Genomic DNA, 18,513 nt, shown 5'->3' with positions numbered 1-18,513 from the left:
TTCATTTTGTGGCTAATAGTTCCTCTCACCCAACTCACTCCTACAACACAGCAGCCTTTGCTTCAGTTCTCACACTTGGATCCCCTTCAAAACTTCTCTGCTACCTCCAGACATCTCACATACAGCAGCAGGAATGGTTTGCAGTAAGCACTATTTTCCTCATGCCAGTTGCCTTGCTTGCCTGTCAAGGCCCTCGCTATTCTCCACCTCATCTATCATTTCCAACCACATAGCCGCTTCCAGCCAGGCTAACAATTTGCTTATCTACTATTCTCTCATTTGCTTATCTTCTTATCTCATCTCTCCCTCATCCTAATTCATCTATTTACCAATTTAAAACTTCCATTTCCCCTTTCTGTAACTTACCTGGTCACCCAACACTACTGCATTCCCTCTACACACACACACACACACACACACACACACACACACACACACCCCACACTGTGCATTCATTTTTCTCACCTGTACTAATTTAGGCCTGCACTGGAGGTGTTCTTGAGTTTTTCCCATGTGTGGACATTATGGTTTGTGTCAAGGTATCTACCTTCACAGAGTTACAGGTCTTAAAAATTGGACCTATAGAGATAGAATTTCCATTTTAATGAGCTTTAAGAAATATACACATTGCTACAAGGTAGTCAAACCTAGCCAATCTATGGCTATAGTTTGCAGAGGGGGTATCTTTCATTACTACTTTTCACTTTGTTTAAATAAAATGAATTTTGGAGTTCAGCAGATGCTGAATGCCTTGCAAATATTAACAATCCAATTAAGACCGGGCGCCGTGGCTCATGCCTGTAATCCCAGCACTTTGGGAGGCCGAGGTGGGTGGATCACAAGGTCAACAGATCAAGACCATCCTGGTCAACATGGCGAAACCCTGTCTCTACTAAAAATACAAAAATTAACTGGGCATGGTGGAGCACACCTGTAGTCCCAGCTACTCGGGCGGCTGAGGCAGGAGAATTGCTTGAACCCAGGAGTTGGAGGTTGCAGTGAGCCAAGATCGTGCCATTGCACTCCAGCCTGGGTAGCAAGAGCAAAACTCCATCTCAAAAAAATTAGAAAAATCCAATTAAGCAGTTAAGACTGAGCCACTTGAAAGAGTTTGAGATAAGCCAGTATGTTATCTGAAGAAGTTAGCAAAGAAAGTTTATAAAGTGAATAATCCAGTGTTTTTCAAAATAAGAGAAGCAACTTCAAGGAACAGATGACAAATCAGCTCAGTTTAGGTGGGCAATTCAGAAAGCAACCTATGCCATTTCACAGTTCAGATCCCTATGCCCACAGATAGGCAGCACAATCAACATGCAATTGCCACGCCCTCCCTCAAATCACTAATACTGTAATATGTCAAAGGGTATGTGCTGCTTATACATTCAAAGTATTCACCCCAAAAGTCACTTTCTTTGCTAGTTTGATAGGGACTGAGAACACAGAATATCTGCTCAATATGAATAGTACTCACATTAGCAAGGGTTATACTGAGGGTTACTATGAGTGTGAGAATGTGTGTACGTGTGTGTGTGTGTGTGTGTATGCAAAGCCTGCATATAATATATAGAGAATGTGACATATTTATTTGTCAGGGGCATTCTCTCAAAGGGAAATTTGTATGTGATAAGTATCAATAACATTGCCTCTGATCAATCAGTCTACACTGATATTTTCATGTCATTGCAGAGAAGCACTTTTCTGCATCCAGTACAATGTCCGTGCCTTCATGAACGTCAAGCACTGGCCCTGGATGAAACTCTTCTTCAAGATTAAGCCCCTCCTCAAGAGTGCAGAGACTGAGAAAGAGATGGCCACCATGAAGGAAGAATTCCAGAAAACGAAAGATGAACTCGCCAAGTCAGAAGCAAAAAGGAAGGAGCTAGAGGAAAAAATGGTCACTCTCTTAAAAGAGAAAAATGACCTACAACTCCAGGTTCAATCTGTGAGTACTCCATATTCTGAATGCAACATGTTACTAAAGCTTTTTTGAAAGACACATAAATGATCTCTCTACTTGAAAAAAAAAAAATCTCAAGTTGCTGTTTTGAATACCGCATTTATTTTTCAATATTTCATGAGGAAGAAAAGGCACAATTATTTCCAACTTACAATGGGAAAAGGAAAAATTGAAGAATTTGTTCAAATAATATGACAAAACTTAACAGCTATGAAGAAAGTAGCTTAAAGCCAAGCCCCCACATCTCAGTCAAGTATTTCACCCCTTTGCCTTGGCTACTTCAGCCCAGCATTAAAAGTATAGCCCTGGCCGGGTGTAGTGGTTCAAGCCTGTAATCCCAGCACTTTGGGAGGCTGAGGCGGGCGGATCATGAAGTCAAGAGATCGAGACCATCCTGGCCAACATGGTGAAACCCTGTCTCTACTAAAAATACAAAAATTAGCTGGGTGTGGTGGTGTGCACCTGTAGTCCCAGCTAGTTGGGAGGCTGAGGCAGGAGAACTGCTTGAACCCGGGAGGTGGAGGTTGCAGTGAGCCGAGATTGTGCCACTGCACTCCAGCCTGGTGCCTGGTGACAAAATGAGACTCTGTCTCAAAAAAAAAAAAAAAAAAAAAAAAAAAAAAAAAAAAAAGTATAACCATATTTTCTAAACACAAGTCTACGAGATTGTATTTAAATTAAAGAAAGACATTTCTTTCTGTATTTCCTTTACCCAACCCCCAAGATTTAGCTCAATAAATCTATCTGTATTTAATGAAACTGAACTACCAGCATGTGAGGCAGAGTAATGCATCCTCCTGATTCTGCCTCTGACACAAATCTCTAATTCCTAGCCTCTGTGTATTGGTGCAGGAAGGAATGGCAGTCAGGGTGGGGAGTAGGTTTGACAGGAGCACTGATCAAACATAACCTCCCATTTCCTTGGTTCGACAAGCCTAACAATATCATAATCTGACCTGTGAAAAGAGTAGTTCATTTTACTTCTTATTTTAGCAACTTTCAACTTTTCCTTCCAATACCTTCATTTATATGAAGGTCACATTCTTCCAAAGCACGGGACTGTAGCCTATCTTAACAGCTTTTCACAGTTCTCATCAGTAAGTGAGTAAATATGTACTGAGTGTACCACTATTAAAAATAAATACATTAGGCCGGGCGCGGTGGCTCAAGCCTGTAATCCCAGCACTTTGGGAGGCCGAGGCGGGTGGATCACAAGGTCAAGAGATCGAGACCATCCTGGTCAACATGGTGAAACCCCGTCTCTACTAAAAATACAAAAAATTAGCTGGGCATGGTGGCATGTGCCTGTAATCCAAGCTACTCAGGAGGCTGAGGCAGGAGAATTGCCTGAACCCAGGAGGCGGAGGTTGCGGTGAGCCGAGATCGCGCCATTGCACTCCAGCCTGGGTAACAAGAGTGAAACTCCGCCTCAAAAAAAATAAATAAATAAAAATAAATAAATAAGTAAATAAATAAATACATCAAGCAGTAAAGTTCAAAAAAAGAAAGAATCCCCCAATAAGTCCCTATTATATTCCATTTAAATGTTTTTTTAAACAAGAACAAAACAAACGCTGGAAAGTTAAAAAATATTCCCCAGGCCATGGTAACCTAATAAATTAGGGACTGGACTAATTTTTATTTGAATCCCTTAATTAGTCACTTGTAAAAACTTTATTGAGCTATACAGTTTCTGAGAATTACACATTCTCATATATTCTAAAATTCACTTTTATAATTACAGGGGGAGGGGAGAGGGCCACAAATGGGATGAACAAAGCAAATGTGGAGAACTTAACTGCTGAATCTAGGTTGATAATATATCACTATTCATTCTACTTTTTTTCCTAATTTGACATATGGGTTTGAAAATTTTCAAAATTTCAGGAGCTCAGTATAGGCTTTCCACATTAACCAGATTTAGAAGGTGAACAGGAAAATGAAAGCAAACAAAAGCACAAAAGCAGAAAGGGCTAAAAACAGTTCATCAATCTTTCCTTAACTAGAACTGTCCTGGGCAGAAGAACCTCTAGCCTAGTCAACTGTATAACTCTCTGAAAATTATGTTGCAATTTCGGCCTGCTGCCCATATTATATATAAAAATAAAACAATGAAACCCACAAAAGTTAAAGAATATTTTTGTGATACTGGGGAAATCTGAATATAGACTAAATATTAGATAATATTATTGTATCAGTGATAATATTCTCATTTGTAGTAACAGTAATATAGTTATATAGGAGAATGCTCATGTTCTTAGGAGAGAAATGCTAAAATATCATGATATCTGCCATTTACTTTAAAATGATTTAGGAGAAGGTTTTGTGTGTGTGTGTGTGTGTGTGTGTGTGTGTGTGCGTGCATGTGCATATACATGTGTGGGTATTTAGAGAGAGAAAAAAATAGTGAAATGCTAACAATCTGAGGATTTAGGTAAATAGTATATGGCAATTTATTAGATTATTCACACAGCTATTCTGTAAGTTTAACATTTTTCAAAATAAAAAGTTGAGGTAAAAGATTCAAAAAAAATAAAATTCATCTTAAGACTAATGGGTAATTCTTTACACGGAAATCTAAATTTTGAACAATCATAGCATGGTATGAACTATCAGGAAGGTTTTAGTGTGTTAAAAAATACTACATGGAAATGTATTTAAGTTATTTTTCTTCTTTTTCTTTTTTCAACACAGCCTCGCAATTAGTGGTTTGAGGAGGCCAGGGAATGATCAAAATCAAAACTAACCAATATAACTAAATCAAAGTCTTCCAATATTACAGCTAAAAAGCTCTTAGCAATTATTTATTCCAACCCCCTTTGAAATATGTAAAAACAACATTGAGAATAGGAGGAATAAAGCAATTTGCCCAAAGTCATACATATAAAAACAATATTGGAACAAGAACTCAGGCTTCTTTTTGTCCTATTTAGAGGTCTTTCCACTCTTCTGCAAATTATTTTTTAAATACTTAATAGCTCCAAACCAGTCACTTTGCAAACTAGTTTGCTTCTAAAGCTATAGTCTCACTTCTAATAAGCTGCATTTCTCCGGACTATGTAATAATGTTCAATTAATTAAATTTATATTCATACTGAAAAATTCAATTGAATTCAATAAAACACTTATTTTTGCACAAAAAACAAGTTTCAAAATAAGTAACAGACTCTTAATATCATCTCTCCACAGGAAGCAGATAGCTTGGCTGATGCAGAGGAAAGGTGTGAGCAACTGATTAAAAACAAAATCCAACTTGAGGCCAAAATCAAAGAGGTGACTGAGAGAACTGAGGAGGAAGAAGAGATCAATGCTGAGCTGACAGCCAAGAAGAGGAAACTGGAGGATGAATGTTCAGAGCTCAAGAAAGACATTGACGACCTTGAGCTGACACTGGCCAAGGTTGAGAAGGAGAAACATGCCACAGAGAACAAGGTATCAATCACACCCTACAATACTATATAGAGGTTCTGCCACCAACTAAATTGCTTTATAGGAGAAATAATCTCCTTCTTAACCTTTGTAGGTGAAAAATCTTACAGAAGAGATGGCCGGCCTGGATGAAACCATCGCTAAGCTGACCAAGGAGAAGAAGGCTCTCCAAGAGGCTCACCAGCAGACCCTGGATGACCTGCAGGCAGAGGAGGACAAAGTCAACACCCTGACCAAAGCTAAAAGCAAGCTGGAACAGCAAGTGGATGATGTAAGCACATTTTTAATATCCCTTTGAAAGATTTTTTTAATATACTTTTAATTTTTACTATATTAACTTTCTTATTAGCTTGAAGGGTCTCTGGAACAAGAAAAGAAACTTCGAATGGATCTAGAAAGAGCAAAGAGGAAACTGGAGGGTGACCTGAAATTGGCCCAAGAATCCACAATGGATATAGAAAATGACAAACAGCAACTTGATGAAAAGCTTAAAAAGTAGGAGCGTTTTAGAAAAAAACTTCTATGTGATACTATCTTCCAATTCATATGAGTATTAATACATCTTGTTCTTCTGTCTAAAGGAAAGAATTTGAAATTAGCAATTTGATAAGCAAAATTGAAGATGAGCAAGCTGTAGAAATTCAACTACAGAAGAAAATCAAAGAGTTGCAGGTTAGTCAACTCACTTCTATTTTTTCTGCACACCAAAAAAAAAACAACAACACTGAATTGAGATTGAGTTTATGTTAATGTGCTTTTTTTGTTCCCAGGCCCGCATTGAGGAGCTGGAGGAAGAAATCGAGGCAGAGCGGGCCTCCCGGGCCAAAGCAGAGAAGCAGCGCTCTGACCTCTCCCAGGAACTGGAGGAGATCAGTGAGAGGCTGGAAGAAGCCGGTGGGGCAACTTCTGCTCAGGTAGAATTGAACAAGAAGCGGGAGGCTGAGTTTCAGAAGCTGCGCAGGGACCTGGAGGAGGCTACCCTGCAGCATGAAGCGACAGGGGCTGCTCTTCGGAAGAAGCACGCAGACAGTATGGCTGAACTTGGGGAGCAGATTGACAACCTGCAGCGGGTCAAACAGAAGCTGGAGAAGGAGAAGAGTGAGCTGAAGATGGAGATTGATGATCTCAGCAGTAACGCAGAGGCCATTTCCAAAGCCAAGGTACCCAATACTCTCTAAATGAGGGTAATCATCTATAAGAACACCCATTGCTCTCTATCACTAAACATTGCTTGCAGGCATTTTAGACCACTACTCAAATATTTTCTAACCTAATATATCCCATTCTATTTTATTTTTTTAAATGCTGGTTATGATCTATTAAGATGATTTCAAAATCCACTTTAAGGAGTGTCAATATCATTGGAATAAATGAATGGTCTCCAACAACGACCACTTTAGGCACATTATGCACTCACTATGCCTAAATTCTTGCATGTTCCAGAGTTCATGTCCTAACTTTCTATTGACACTTGACATGAATTTATTTACTGTAAAAATATTTTAAGAATAAAGTTTTAACCTTTTTTATTGCATTTGGTGTCTCATCTTTCACTGCTACATATCCTGTAGGGAAACCTTGAAAAGATGTGCCGCACCCTAGAAGATCAAGTGAGTGAACTTAAGACCAAGGAAGAAGAGCAGCAGCGGCTGATCAATGACCTCACAGCACAGAGAGCACGCCTGCAGACAGAAGCGGGTAAAGACATCTCTGAGTCCCAAAACCATGGACTAAGTAAAAAGAACTCTAGGGATTTTAATAAATAGCAATACTCGCACTTTAAAGAAAGATAAGCAAATGATCAGAGTTTGCTAAGAAGGTCAAAAAGGAAAGAAAGCTAGATTAAACAGACAAGTTTATTTGCAAACTAATATGGCAATGATGCTTTTAAATCTCTGGTTCTAACCAGTTCTATAAAAATGCTCAGAAGCCGATGAAGTGTCAATTAAACACATCTCACACACACACAGGCACACACAGACACAGACACGCACGTTGAGTATCCCTAATCTGAAAATCCAAAATCTGAAATGCTCCAAAATTCAAAACTGAGTGCTGACATGATGTCGTAAAGAAACACTTACTGCAACATTTCAGATTTTCGGATTAAGGATCCTGAACTAGTAAATGTAATATAAATATTCTAAAATCAAGCAAAAATCTGAAATCTGAAATATTTCTGGTCCCAAGCATTTCAGATAAGGAATATGCAACTTGTGTATATGTATATGTATACACACACACACATACACACACACACACACACACACACACACACACACACACACACGTACATATAAATATAAAAGGTTTAGGTTTATTTTTATGCCAGTAAAAAATTGCCTTCCATCTATTATTCCTAGGTGAATATTCCCGACAATTAGATGAGAAAGATGCTTTAGTCTCTCAGCTTTCAAGGAGCAAGCAAGCATCTACTCAGCAGATTGAAGAGCTGAAACGTCAACTGGAGGAAGAAACTAAAGTGAGTTTTGTCAAAGATCTTTTTGACTAACAAAATCTAAACATGCCCAGTTAGGCTTTACTTGGTATGTATACGTTAAGTATCACTGAATACATAAATTTATGTCACTGAACTGCTACTTCTGCAGGCCAAGAACGCCCTGGCACACGCCCTGCAGTCCTCCCGCCATGACTGCGACCTGCTGCGGGAACAGTATGAGGAGGAGCAGGAAGGCAAAGCCGAGCTGCAGAGGGCGCTGTCCAAGGCCAACACTGAGGTTGCCCAGTGGAGGACCAAATACGAGACGGACGCCATCCAGCGCACAGAGGAGCTGGAGGAGGCCAAGTGCGTGTGTGAACTCTACAAAAGAAACTCCCAGAAGCAGCTGTGATATTTATGATGATGATAACATAACAATAGCAAAAGCTAGCATTTATTGAGTACATAGTGAGTCAAGTATTTTATAAATATATATAGATAGATATAGATATGTATATACCATATATATGTGTATATATACATGTATATACTATATATATATATCATATATATGTGTATATATACATGTATATACTATATATATATATATAGTATCTCCTAAATAAATGGCACAGCTGGGTTTGGAACCTGTCATTCTGATTCCACAGCCCACCTTCTTAAGCACTGAGTAGAAAACATACCTGTTAAAACTCACGTTGGAGACCACCAGACCATACATAATGTTTAGGGTTGGCATAAATAAAGTAAAGCCTTAGTCTGCACATAGACAAACAAAGACTTTCAAGTAGATCTCCTCGAGCATTAAGCCAAAGGCTTTTCTCTGCCCTAAGGATGTGTACTTGGCACACAACTGAAAATGAATTGAGAAAGGAGACAATTCAGAAGGGAACAAAGCCTGCCTTTGTTTAAACTGCATGAATTGTCCTGATTTATCTATCAGTTTCTTTCCCTGGGGAGATTTTCCAAATACAATGATTAGAAGAAACTGGCTATTCTCTAGGGACAAAATTACATAAAATGGAATGTAAAGTCTGAGAAAGCAAATGAATATTCTCAGTATATTTCTGGTCAGTAAAATGTCTGGTTAACCTCAAATTTGTACTGGAGTGAGAATGGATATATACGTCCAACAGAAAGACTGTCCTGGCTAATCATTTTCCACAGTCATATTCAATCAGAAGTCTTGAAAATCCTGAGTTACTTAAGTAGTAAGGCACACACAGTGGCAGCACCAACAGCAGCCTCTAAGAATTCAATATTTCAAGGACTTGTTTCCAACTCTTCACCACTTTGGACCTCTCCATACCGTTTACCAACCTAGAACGCAGTTCTGGCTGCCACAATTTTGAAATCATATGTTATTTGCCAGTATAGAAATAGGATTTGTGGCCAGGCACGGTGGCTCACGCCTATAATCCCAGCACTTTGGGAGGCTGAGGCAGGCAGATCACCTGAGGTCAGGAGTTTGAGACCAGCTTGGCCAACATATAATGAAACCCTGTCTCTTCTAAAACACACACACACACACACACACACACACACACACACACACACACACACACAAACTAGCTGGGTGTGGTGGTGCGTGACTGTAGTCCCAGCTACTTGTGAAGCTGAGGCAAGAGAGTTGCTTCAACCTGGGAGGTGGAGGTTGCAGTGAGCCAAGATCACACCACTGCATTCCAGCCTGGGCAACAGGGCAAGACTCTGTCTCTCAAAAATAAAAAAGAAAAGGGAAAAAAACACAAGACTGTGAAAAGGGACCAAGGAGGTTACCACTTTGCTTCTGGTCTTAGCCATTCTCCTGACTGCCTGGCTAACTTTTCAGGAAAAAGTTGGCCCAGCGCCTGCAGGAAGCTGAGGAACACGTAGAAGCTGTGAATGCCAAGTGTGCTTCCCTTGAAAAGACGAAGCAGCGGCTCCAGAATGAAGTTGAAGACCTCATGCTTGATGTGGAAAGATCTAATGCAGCCTGTGCAGCTCTTGATAAGAAGCAAAGGAACTTTGACAAGGTGGCCCAGACTGCTTAAACTTTAAGAGTGTTTTACTTGGTCTTCGTTTCTCCCTGCATCAACTAATAATTTATTGCTTTTCAGGTCCTATCAGAATGGAAACAGAAGTATGAGGAAACTCAGGCTGAACTTGAGGCCTCCCAGAAGGAGTCCCGTTCTCTCAGCACCGAGCTGTTCAAGGTGAAGAATGCATATGAGGAATCCCTGGATCAACTTGAAACGCTAAGAAGAGAAAATAAGAACTTACAACGTGAGTCCTCACGGTCCTTCCTACCCCATACATCCCTGAGAGGACCTTTCCATGTTGCCATCTTTCTGACCATGTCTCTCTTGTCTGTTCAACCACAGAGGAGATTTCTGACCTCACTGAGCAGATTGCAGAGGGAGGAAAGCAAATTCATGAATTGGAGAAAATAAAGAAGCAAGTAGAACAAGAGAAATGTGAAATTCAGGCTGCTTTAGAGGAAGCAGAGGTAAGTATTACCCTCTACTATGTTATGGAAAAACAAAGAGAAACATCAGTTAAGAAAAACCCAGAAAAATAGGGTTAGTGATAATTTAAACTCAAAGGACCTTTATGAAGGGTAACTTGGCAATAGTTATCAAAAGCCTTAAAAATGTAAATACTCTGACCCAGCAATTCTATTTCTAAGATGTATTCCTCTCCCAAAAAAATGTCAAATGGAGTAAAGCTTTAAGACAAAGATGTCCAATCTAAGAACAAAAGTAAGTACATTACAGAACAGCCATATGATGAAATTTTATAGTCATTAATTATTATTTTGGAAAAATATTTTATAGTAGGCAATAATTTTTAAAGACACAAATGTGCATAGACAATATAATTTTGATTATGTAAAAATATATAGAAGTAGGAAAAAACACTAGAAAAAATACACCACATTAAAATATTTATCTCTTACTGGGGGACCAACAGGTAGTTTTTCCTTTGTTTTTATGTTTGCCCCCACATTATACAATGCACATTTATTATGTAATCAGAAAAAAATTAATATATTTTAAAACTGACAGGTTCTAGGCCAGGGCTTAGTGTATCACATAAGAACATTTTAATTTATAAAACAGATTGAGAGTTCATATTTACTATACATGAATTTAATTATTTTTATTAGTACTAATATGAATAATATTCGTACAGCACAAAGCACCTTTATTGCAGAGCTGCCCTATATAATCTGCCACTAAATAAACAAAATAATGATTTACCTAGAAGATTCCCAGAACTACTGTATTATACTTTGTAAGATTAGACAAACTGATATTAACAAGAGTTTGCCTCGTGAGGGAATATACTCCAAATACTGCAGTTCTTCTCCATTATTAATTGATGACTGTTTTGCTAAGGCATCTCTTGAACACGAAGAAGGAAAGATTCTACGTATCCAGCTTGAGCTAAACCAAGTCAAGTCTGAAGTTGATAGAAAAATTGCAGAAAAAGATGAGGAAATTGATCAGCTGAAGAGAAACCACATTAGAGTCGTGGAGACAATGCAGAGCACACTGGATGCTGAGATTAGAAGCAGAAATGATGCTCTGAGAGTCAAGAAGAAAATGGAAGGAGATCTAAATGAAATGGAAATCCAGCTGAACCATGCCAATCGCTTAGCTGCAGAGAGTTTAAGGAACTACAGGAACACCCAAGGAATGCTGAAGGTAAGTGGGTCCACATTAGCCTCCCAGATGAAGCAGGGGAAGTACCTGTCTTCCATTTCCCAAACACTTTCTTAAGCCATCCTTTGCTTCTCTTAACAAATTATACGGCTGACAGCACAAAGGGAGCTGAATTAAATACACATAGAACATAATCTTTTTAAGAAAATGTTACGTAGAATAACAAACAGACGCCTAGACATTAGAGTATGATACGAAAGAAAGTGGACAGACTTGGGCCCCAAACAGGCCTGAGGTTGAGTTTTAGTTTTGTCATTTACTAGCTGCCTGATTTTAAGCAAGTATTTAACCTCTCAGAACCTCTGTTTCTTCTTCAAAATAAGAATGAAACTACCCACCTCACAGAGTTATGTGAGGATCAAATGAAATAACAGATGTCAAGTCCTGGGAGAGCATATGGAAAATCCTCCACAAATGACAGACATTAGTGACTTACACAGGAAATGATAACCAGTTAATGGCAGAAATAGAACAAGAATCTATGTCTCCTGATAATTCTCTCTCACCCTAAGAAAATGACATAACTATACTCAGATGCACTCAAACGACAGGCATATGTCATCTGTTCCTGGCACCAGTGCAGTCTTCCAGTTCATCTCCTGGCATCTTCAAATCCTCTTCAGAACACCTAAGACCTTTTTCTTTTTTTCACTTAACAGGAAACCCAGCTCCACCTGGATGATGCTCTCCGTTGCCAAGAGGACTTGAAGGAGCAGCTGGCGATCGTGGAGCGCAGAGCCAACCTGCTGCAGGCTGAGATTGAGGAGCTGCGGGCCACTCTGGAACAGACAGACAGGAGCAGGAAAATCGCAGAACAGGAGCTCCTGGATGCTAGTGAGCGTGTCCAGCTCCTCCACACCCAGGTGAGACCCTCACATCAAACTAATGCTAGTGTACTGGTAGGTGATGCATTAGAATTACAACACAAAAGTACTCAATTTGTGTAAATATGTGTATGTAAACAAGGATCGGGGAGATGCTCAAAAATACTCATTGCCATTATCTTAGGGTAATTGGATTATGTGGATTTTTTTTTTTTGGGGTGTGTGTGTTCCTGTTTCTTTCTTAGGGTTTCTACCCCCCCACCACCAAAAAAAAGGTTATTACTTTTTTATTTAAAAATAAAGTTTGGCTATTCAGATTATTTTGGAAACCATGAGGTAGAATAATATTGAGTAAAGATACCTGCTGCCTCCAAAATCTGAAAATGTTCCTTGCAGTGTTTCTCATCGTGAGCACTCACGCGTTTAGCACTGTTGTGTTCACTGTCCCCCATGCCTTGCAGCACATTTAGCATCCCTGAACTGCCTAGGCATTACATGCAGTAGCACCCCCTAGCCATTTTGATAACCAAAAATATCTGCCCGTAAGCATTTCCAAGTACCCACTGAGACAATATAGCTTCTCTTTGAGAAACACTGAGTTGAAATCTTAAGAATATGTTTTCATCAGACAAATTCAGTGCTCTTCAAGGAAACAAATCATGAAAGTTCACAGAGAATAGATTCCTCCTAAGCAAGAAACTCTCAGTGCCTGCCACTTACAAAACGAATCTATTCTTTTCTATTTCCAACCTTCTAGAGATAGAGTAACTAGTGATGTCTAACTGAAATATAACTGAAAGAACAATTAACTAATGTATAACAATAAAGGCATTCTTAGACCTTGGAAGTCCTTATGCATAAATCAGATGGACACTAGGGAGGGGGAGCGGAAAGGAGTTCCAATCTTGCAAATAATTAACATTTTGCACTGAACAAATAATTAAAGTTTAGCGAAATGTTGCCAGCAGGTCCCCTGCACAAACCAACAAATAAGACACCTGTAAAATCCCAAGAGGGCAAACTGCAAATTTTGTAAATTTCCACTATTTTTAATAGAATACCAGCCTCATCAACACCAAGAAGAAATTAGAAAATGATGTTTCCCAACTCCAAAGTGAAATGGAAGAAGTAATCCAAGAATCACGCAATGCAGAAGAGAAAGCCAAGAAGGCCATCACTGATGTGAGCAAGATGAACATTTGTCTTACTGATACACATATGCTACCTGCTATCATCAAGTTTCATTACATTCTTAATGTATTTCCTAATTAGGCCGCCATGATGGCGGAGGAGCTGAAGAAGGAGCAGGACACCAGCGCCCACCTTGAGCGGATGAAGAAGAACCTGGAGCAGACGGTGAAGGACCTGCAGCACCGTCTAGACGAGGCCGAGCAGCTGGCGCTGAAGGGCGGGAAGAAGCAGATCCAGAAACTGGAGGCCAGGGTGTGTGTCTCACACTGTCTAAATCTGGGAAGGGAAAAAGGACACTCTCTCTACTTTTCTCTCTTCCTACTCAAGACTCCCATCCTGTCCTGGGGCTGGGAACACCCACCCCCAAGACTCACTGTGTAAGTATTTTTCTCGGCTGCAGGTACGTGAGCTTGAAGGAGAGGTTGAAAATGAACAGAAACGTAACGCAGAGGCTGTTAAAGGTTTACGTAAACATGAGAGACGAGTAAAAGAACTCACCTACCAGGTAAAGGGAATAGTTTTCCAGAATATCCAGTCTTCCTGCCCAGAAGGAAATTGAAACCTTATGACTATTTATATGCCACTCACAAACAAATACAAATTAACTCAGTACATATAAGCAGTAAAGCCAGTTGCTTATCACGGACCTATATTAAACTTAGGGAGGCCTTTAGATTTCTGAAGTTTAGAAAATAGCATGAGAGTAAAGAACACATGTTCTCAGCTCACTGCAACTCCGCCTCTCAGGTTCAAGTGATTCTCCTGCCTCAGCCTCCTGAGTAGCTGAGATTACAGGTATGCACCACTTCACCTGGCTAATTTTGTATTTTTAGTAGAGATGGGGTTTCTCGATGTTGGTCAGGTTAGTGTCAAACTCCCGACCTCACGTGATCCACCCACCTCAGCCTCCCAAAGTGCTGGGATTACAGGCATGAGCCACCGCACCTGGCCTTTTCTTGCTTCTTGAACTTAAAACTCTAAACCTCAGTTTCTTTACCAGTAAAATAGGGGTAACAGTATCTATTTTCCAGGACAGGGAGGTAAGGATTAGAGAGGATATGTGCAATCACTAACACCATGCCTGTACACTCAAAGCATTTAACAAGAGTGCTACTATTAATTCTATGAAGAAAATCTCAGAGTTGATCAAGTTTACCCCACGTCCACCTACCATTATGCCAAATGATTTTATTTTAGTACCCAGAGTAGGCTTTTTTCTTTGGATTGAATGCAGATTTTTTTTTTCAACCTTTCAGACTGAAGAAGATCGCAAGAATGTTCTCAGGCTGCAGGACTTGGTAGATAAATTACAGGCGAAGGTGAAATCATACAAGAGACAAGCTGAGGAGGCTGTAAGTATCTTTAAGCCTTTGAGGAAAGAAGGAAATTTCTTTTGGAGTAGAAAGTGTTTCAAAAGAATGTGTCAATAAGAAAGAAGACAAAGTGAAAATCTACCGCTCATATTTTAAGAGGGATGATTTTATAAATACGAATTTTCCCCAAAATCCAAATTACAGAGTAAGACTTCAAAAAGAGACTTTTTTTTTTTTTTTTTTTTTTTTTTGAGATAGGGTCTTGCTGTGTTGCCCAGGCTGCAGTGCAGTGGCATGATCTTGGCTCATTGCAACCTCTGCCTCCCAAGCTCAAGTGATTCTCATGCCTCAGCCTCTCAAGTAGCTGGGACAACAGGCATGCGCCACCACACCTGGCTAATTTTTGTATTTTCAGTAGAGACGGGCCTTCACCATTTGGCCAGGCTGGTCTCGAACTCCTGCTTCCAAGTGATTCACCAGCCTCGGCCTCTCAAAGTGCTGGAATTACAGGCATGAGCCACCAGGCCTGGCCAAGGTATTTTTTATTATTAAGCAATTTGTAAGGGTCGAGGGGGGCAAGTTCCAAACAACTCACTTACTTGATAGCTACAAATAATATACAGTAGGAACTTTAATTAATACCACCATAAATAGTCCTCTCCCTCTAGACATAGAAAAAAATCAATTTCTGAAAAGCCAAACATCAATCTTTTACTCCATTTCTTCACTCACTGCTAGTGTCATCAGTGTCACCAGTGGGGGCTCTTCTCCCCACATTTGCTGTAGCTACTGTAAGAACATGTCAGAATATTCTGCACCTTAGACCCGTCCTGGTTTTCCTTCCACTCTTCCAGACACATGTGATAGGTAGGAAGTAAACAGAAAGGAAGAAAAAGAGAGAAAAAAGGGAGAGGCACAAATGGTAATGTGTCAAATAACAGAGGGAGACTTTCTTCCTAGTCTCACCTTTTCCCTTTCTTTACATACTAGAGTCAAAATACATGGCAAATACATATATATATATATACATATATATATATAATACCACTTTTTATATGTATATATACCACTTTATGTATATATATCTTATATATTATATATATAATATAAATTATATATATTATAATATATATATTATATATATAATATATATAACATATAATATATATTATATATTATCTTATATATAATATATAAATATATATAAAGTGGGGAAATGCCACTTTATATATATATGTACGTATGTATATATATCTTTTTATATTTTTTATTTTATACATATTTTTTACATATACATATATATGATATATATTTATAATATATATTATATATGTATATATACCACTTTATATATATATGTATACATATACCACTTTATATATAAATACCACTTTATATATATGTATATACATAATATTACATATATATATATAAAGTGGTATTTCCCCAAGTTATAATTTGGCCTTACATTTACTTACTGAAGTCTATAAGGGGTCTCTTACTGAAGTCTAGAGGTCTCTTCCTCCTTTCCACACAGAACATACATCATAAAAGGATGTATGGGCTTTATATGGGACTATCCCCTCCACTTCAAAGCGACTTCTCCTTTCATTCTTTAAAGTAAAAATTGCAGTTGGTTATAACCTCTGTCTAGATTTGAAGACAGATATGCTAAATAGACCATAAGAAGGAAATACCTGATTTGAGAAACTAATCCTGTCTGGTGATAAGGGCAATGAGAACCACATCGTCTAATTCTCACAATTTTACCTCTATTCTCAGGAGGAACAATCCAATGCTAATCTAGCTAAATTCCGCAAACTTCAGCACGAGCTGGAGGAGGCCGAGGAACGCGCTGACATCGCTGAGTCCCAGGTCAACAAACTGCGGGTGAAGAGCCGCGAGGTTCACACAAAAATCAGTGCAGAGTAAATACACCTGCCTGATGCTAGCAAGTGACTGAAGAAAGGCACAAAATGTGCTATTTTGGGTCACTTGCTATATGTTTATTTTCCTCTTAAAGCTGAATAAATAAAAACTACATTAAATTTATACACTAAACTGGACTTTGATTTTTTTTCACTTGCAAAGCTATTTATTTATGCTCACAGTTCTCACCTAGCTATTAATATCTTAATATCATAGACGGCTTTGCAGAGCATTCAGTATTTTGTACCTTCAGAACCACCCAACAATCCCTTTCCCACGGCTTCACACCCCCACCCCCACAACACACACACAAGTATCTTTTGCTGAGCTTGTTCCCATTACATCTCTCCAGATTGTTACAAATTACTAAGAAAAACATTCCCTGAGGCTGCCCCTCCAGATAGGCCCATTCATTTACTCCACAAATACATAATGAGCACCTACTATGTGCCAGAACTATTTAAGTTCTGTGCATACAGCAATTAACAAAATGTACTTTCTCCTCTCTAGGAACTTATATTCCACAAGGAAAGAAAAGCAATAAATAAATTCGTAACTATGTAACATGCCAGATGATAAGTACTAATGGGAAATTAAAAAGTAGGAGGGAAGCTTTTTCTATTTTTTACTTTTTTTCTGAGACAGCCTAACTGTGGCCAGGCTGGAGTGCAGTGGTATGATCTCGGCTCACTGCAACCTCCACCTCCCAGGTTCAAGCGATTTTCCTGCCTCAGCCTCCTGAGTAGCTGGGACTATAGGCGCCTGCCACCACACCCGGCTAATTTTCGTATTTTTAGTAGAGACGAGGTTTCACCATGTTGGCCAGGATAGTCTCGATCTCCTGACCTCATGATCCACCCACCTGAGCCTCCCAAATGCTGGGATTACAGGGGTGAGCCACTGCGCCCGGCCACATTTACTATTTTATAGAGAGTAGTGAAGGAAGGTCTCTCTGGTAAGAAGACATTTGAGCAGCGACCTGAAGGAAGCAAGAGAGTAAACCAAGTGAGTATACGAGCACACAGCATGTCCAGGCAGAGAACAGAAAACGCAAAGGTCTGAAAGCAAGGGCAGGTAGGAAATGAGCAAGATAAGACAGTTAAGGCATAACAGAAGCATAACAGGAGGCCAGATCACCCCTGGGCCATTCTAAGGACTTTTGCCTTAGTGAAGTGGGAACGCTTTGGGGGGTTTCGAGCAGGGTAATGTTAACATACATTTAAAAGACTCACTCTGGCTGCAGTGTTAAGAATAAACTAAGGGAGAAAAGACAAAAACTGGGAAACTAGTTAGGAGCCTACTGAAAAAAAAGGATAAAAAATGACAGTGGCAGCTGGGTCAGTGGCTAACGCCTGGAATCCCAACACTTTGGGAGGTCGAGGTGGGCAGATCACTTGAACTCAAGAGTTCAAGACCAGCCTGAGCAATGTGGCAAAACCCCATCTCTACTAAAAATAGAAAAAAATTAGTGGGTTGTAGTGGCACACACCTGTAGTCCCAGCTACTGAGGAAGCTGAAGTGGGACAATCACCTGAGCCCGGGAAGTCAAGGCTGCAATAAACCAAGATTGCACCACTGTACTTCAGCTTGGAAGACAGAGTGAGACCCTGTCTAAAAAAAAAAAAAAAAAAAAAAAAAAAAAAAAAAAAAAAAACTAACAACAACAAAAACCATGCCAGTGGCTTAGGGCAGAAAAATATCATCA

General features: G+C 39.4%; 1 protein-coding gene across 1 annotated transcript in view; it reads left to right on the top strand.

Annotated features, from left to right (window-relative positions):
• The window catches only part of MYH8 (myosin heavy chain 8), a 32,106-nt gene extending 15,175 nt beyond the window's left edge, over positions 1-16,931 (top strand). The window contains exons 21-39 of the mRNA XM_039476795.2: positions 1,687-1,942; positions 5,147-5,389; positions 5,481-5,657; positions 5,736-5,881; positions 5,968-6,058; positions 6,157-6,546; positions 6,958-7,084; positions 7,750-7,868; positions 7,996-8,192; positions 9,676-9,859; positions 9,944-10,109; positions 10,208-10,332; positions 11,225-11,533; positions 12,211-12,414; positions 13,432-13,557; positions 13,648-13,818; positions 13,967-14,071; positions 14,823-14,918; positions 16,662-16,931. Coding sequence (XP_039332729.1) covers positions 1,687-1,942; positions 5,147-5,389; positions 5,481-5,657; positions 5,736-5,881; positions 5,968-6,058; positions 6,157-6,546; positions 6,958-7,084; positions 7,750-7,868; positions 7,996-8,192; positions 9,676-9,859; positions 9,944-10,109; positions 10,208-10,332; positions 11,225-11,533; positions 12,211-12,414; positions 13,432-13,557; positions 13,648-13,818; positions 13,967-14,071; positions 14,823-14,918; positions 16,662-16,811 — 3,382 coding nt within the window. The 3' untranslated portion in view covers positions 16,812-16,931. The remainder of the gene's footprint in view (positions 1-1,686; positions 1,943-5,146; positions 5,390-5,480; positions 5,658-5,735; positions 5,882-5,967; positions 6,059-6,156; positions 6,547-6,957; positions 7,085-7,749; positions 7,869-7,995; positions 8,193-9,675; positions 9,860-9,943; positions 10,110-10,207; positions 10,333-11,224; positions 11,534-12,210; positions 12,415-13,431; positions 13,558-13,647; positions 13,819-13,966; positions 14,072-14,822; positions 14,919-16,661) is intronic.
• Positions 16,932-18,513: the final 1,582 nt, after the last annotated feature.

This window comes from Saimiri boliviensis, chromosome 17 (genome assembly GCF_048565385.1).
Source record: "Saimiri boliviensis isolate mSaiBol1 chromosome 17, mSaiBol1.pri, whole genome shotgun sequence".
Lineage (NCBI taxonomy): Eukaryota > Metazoa > Chordata > Mammalia > Primates > Cebidae > Saimiri > Saimiri boliviensis.
This window is presented reverse-complemented; position numbering and strand designations above follow the sequence as displayed.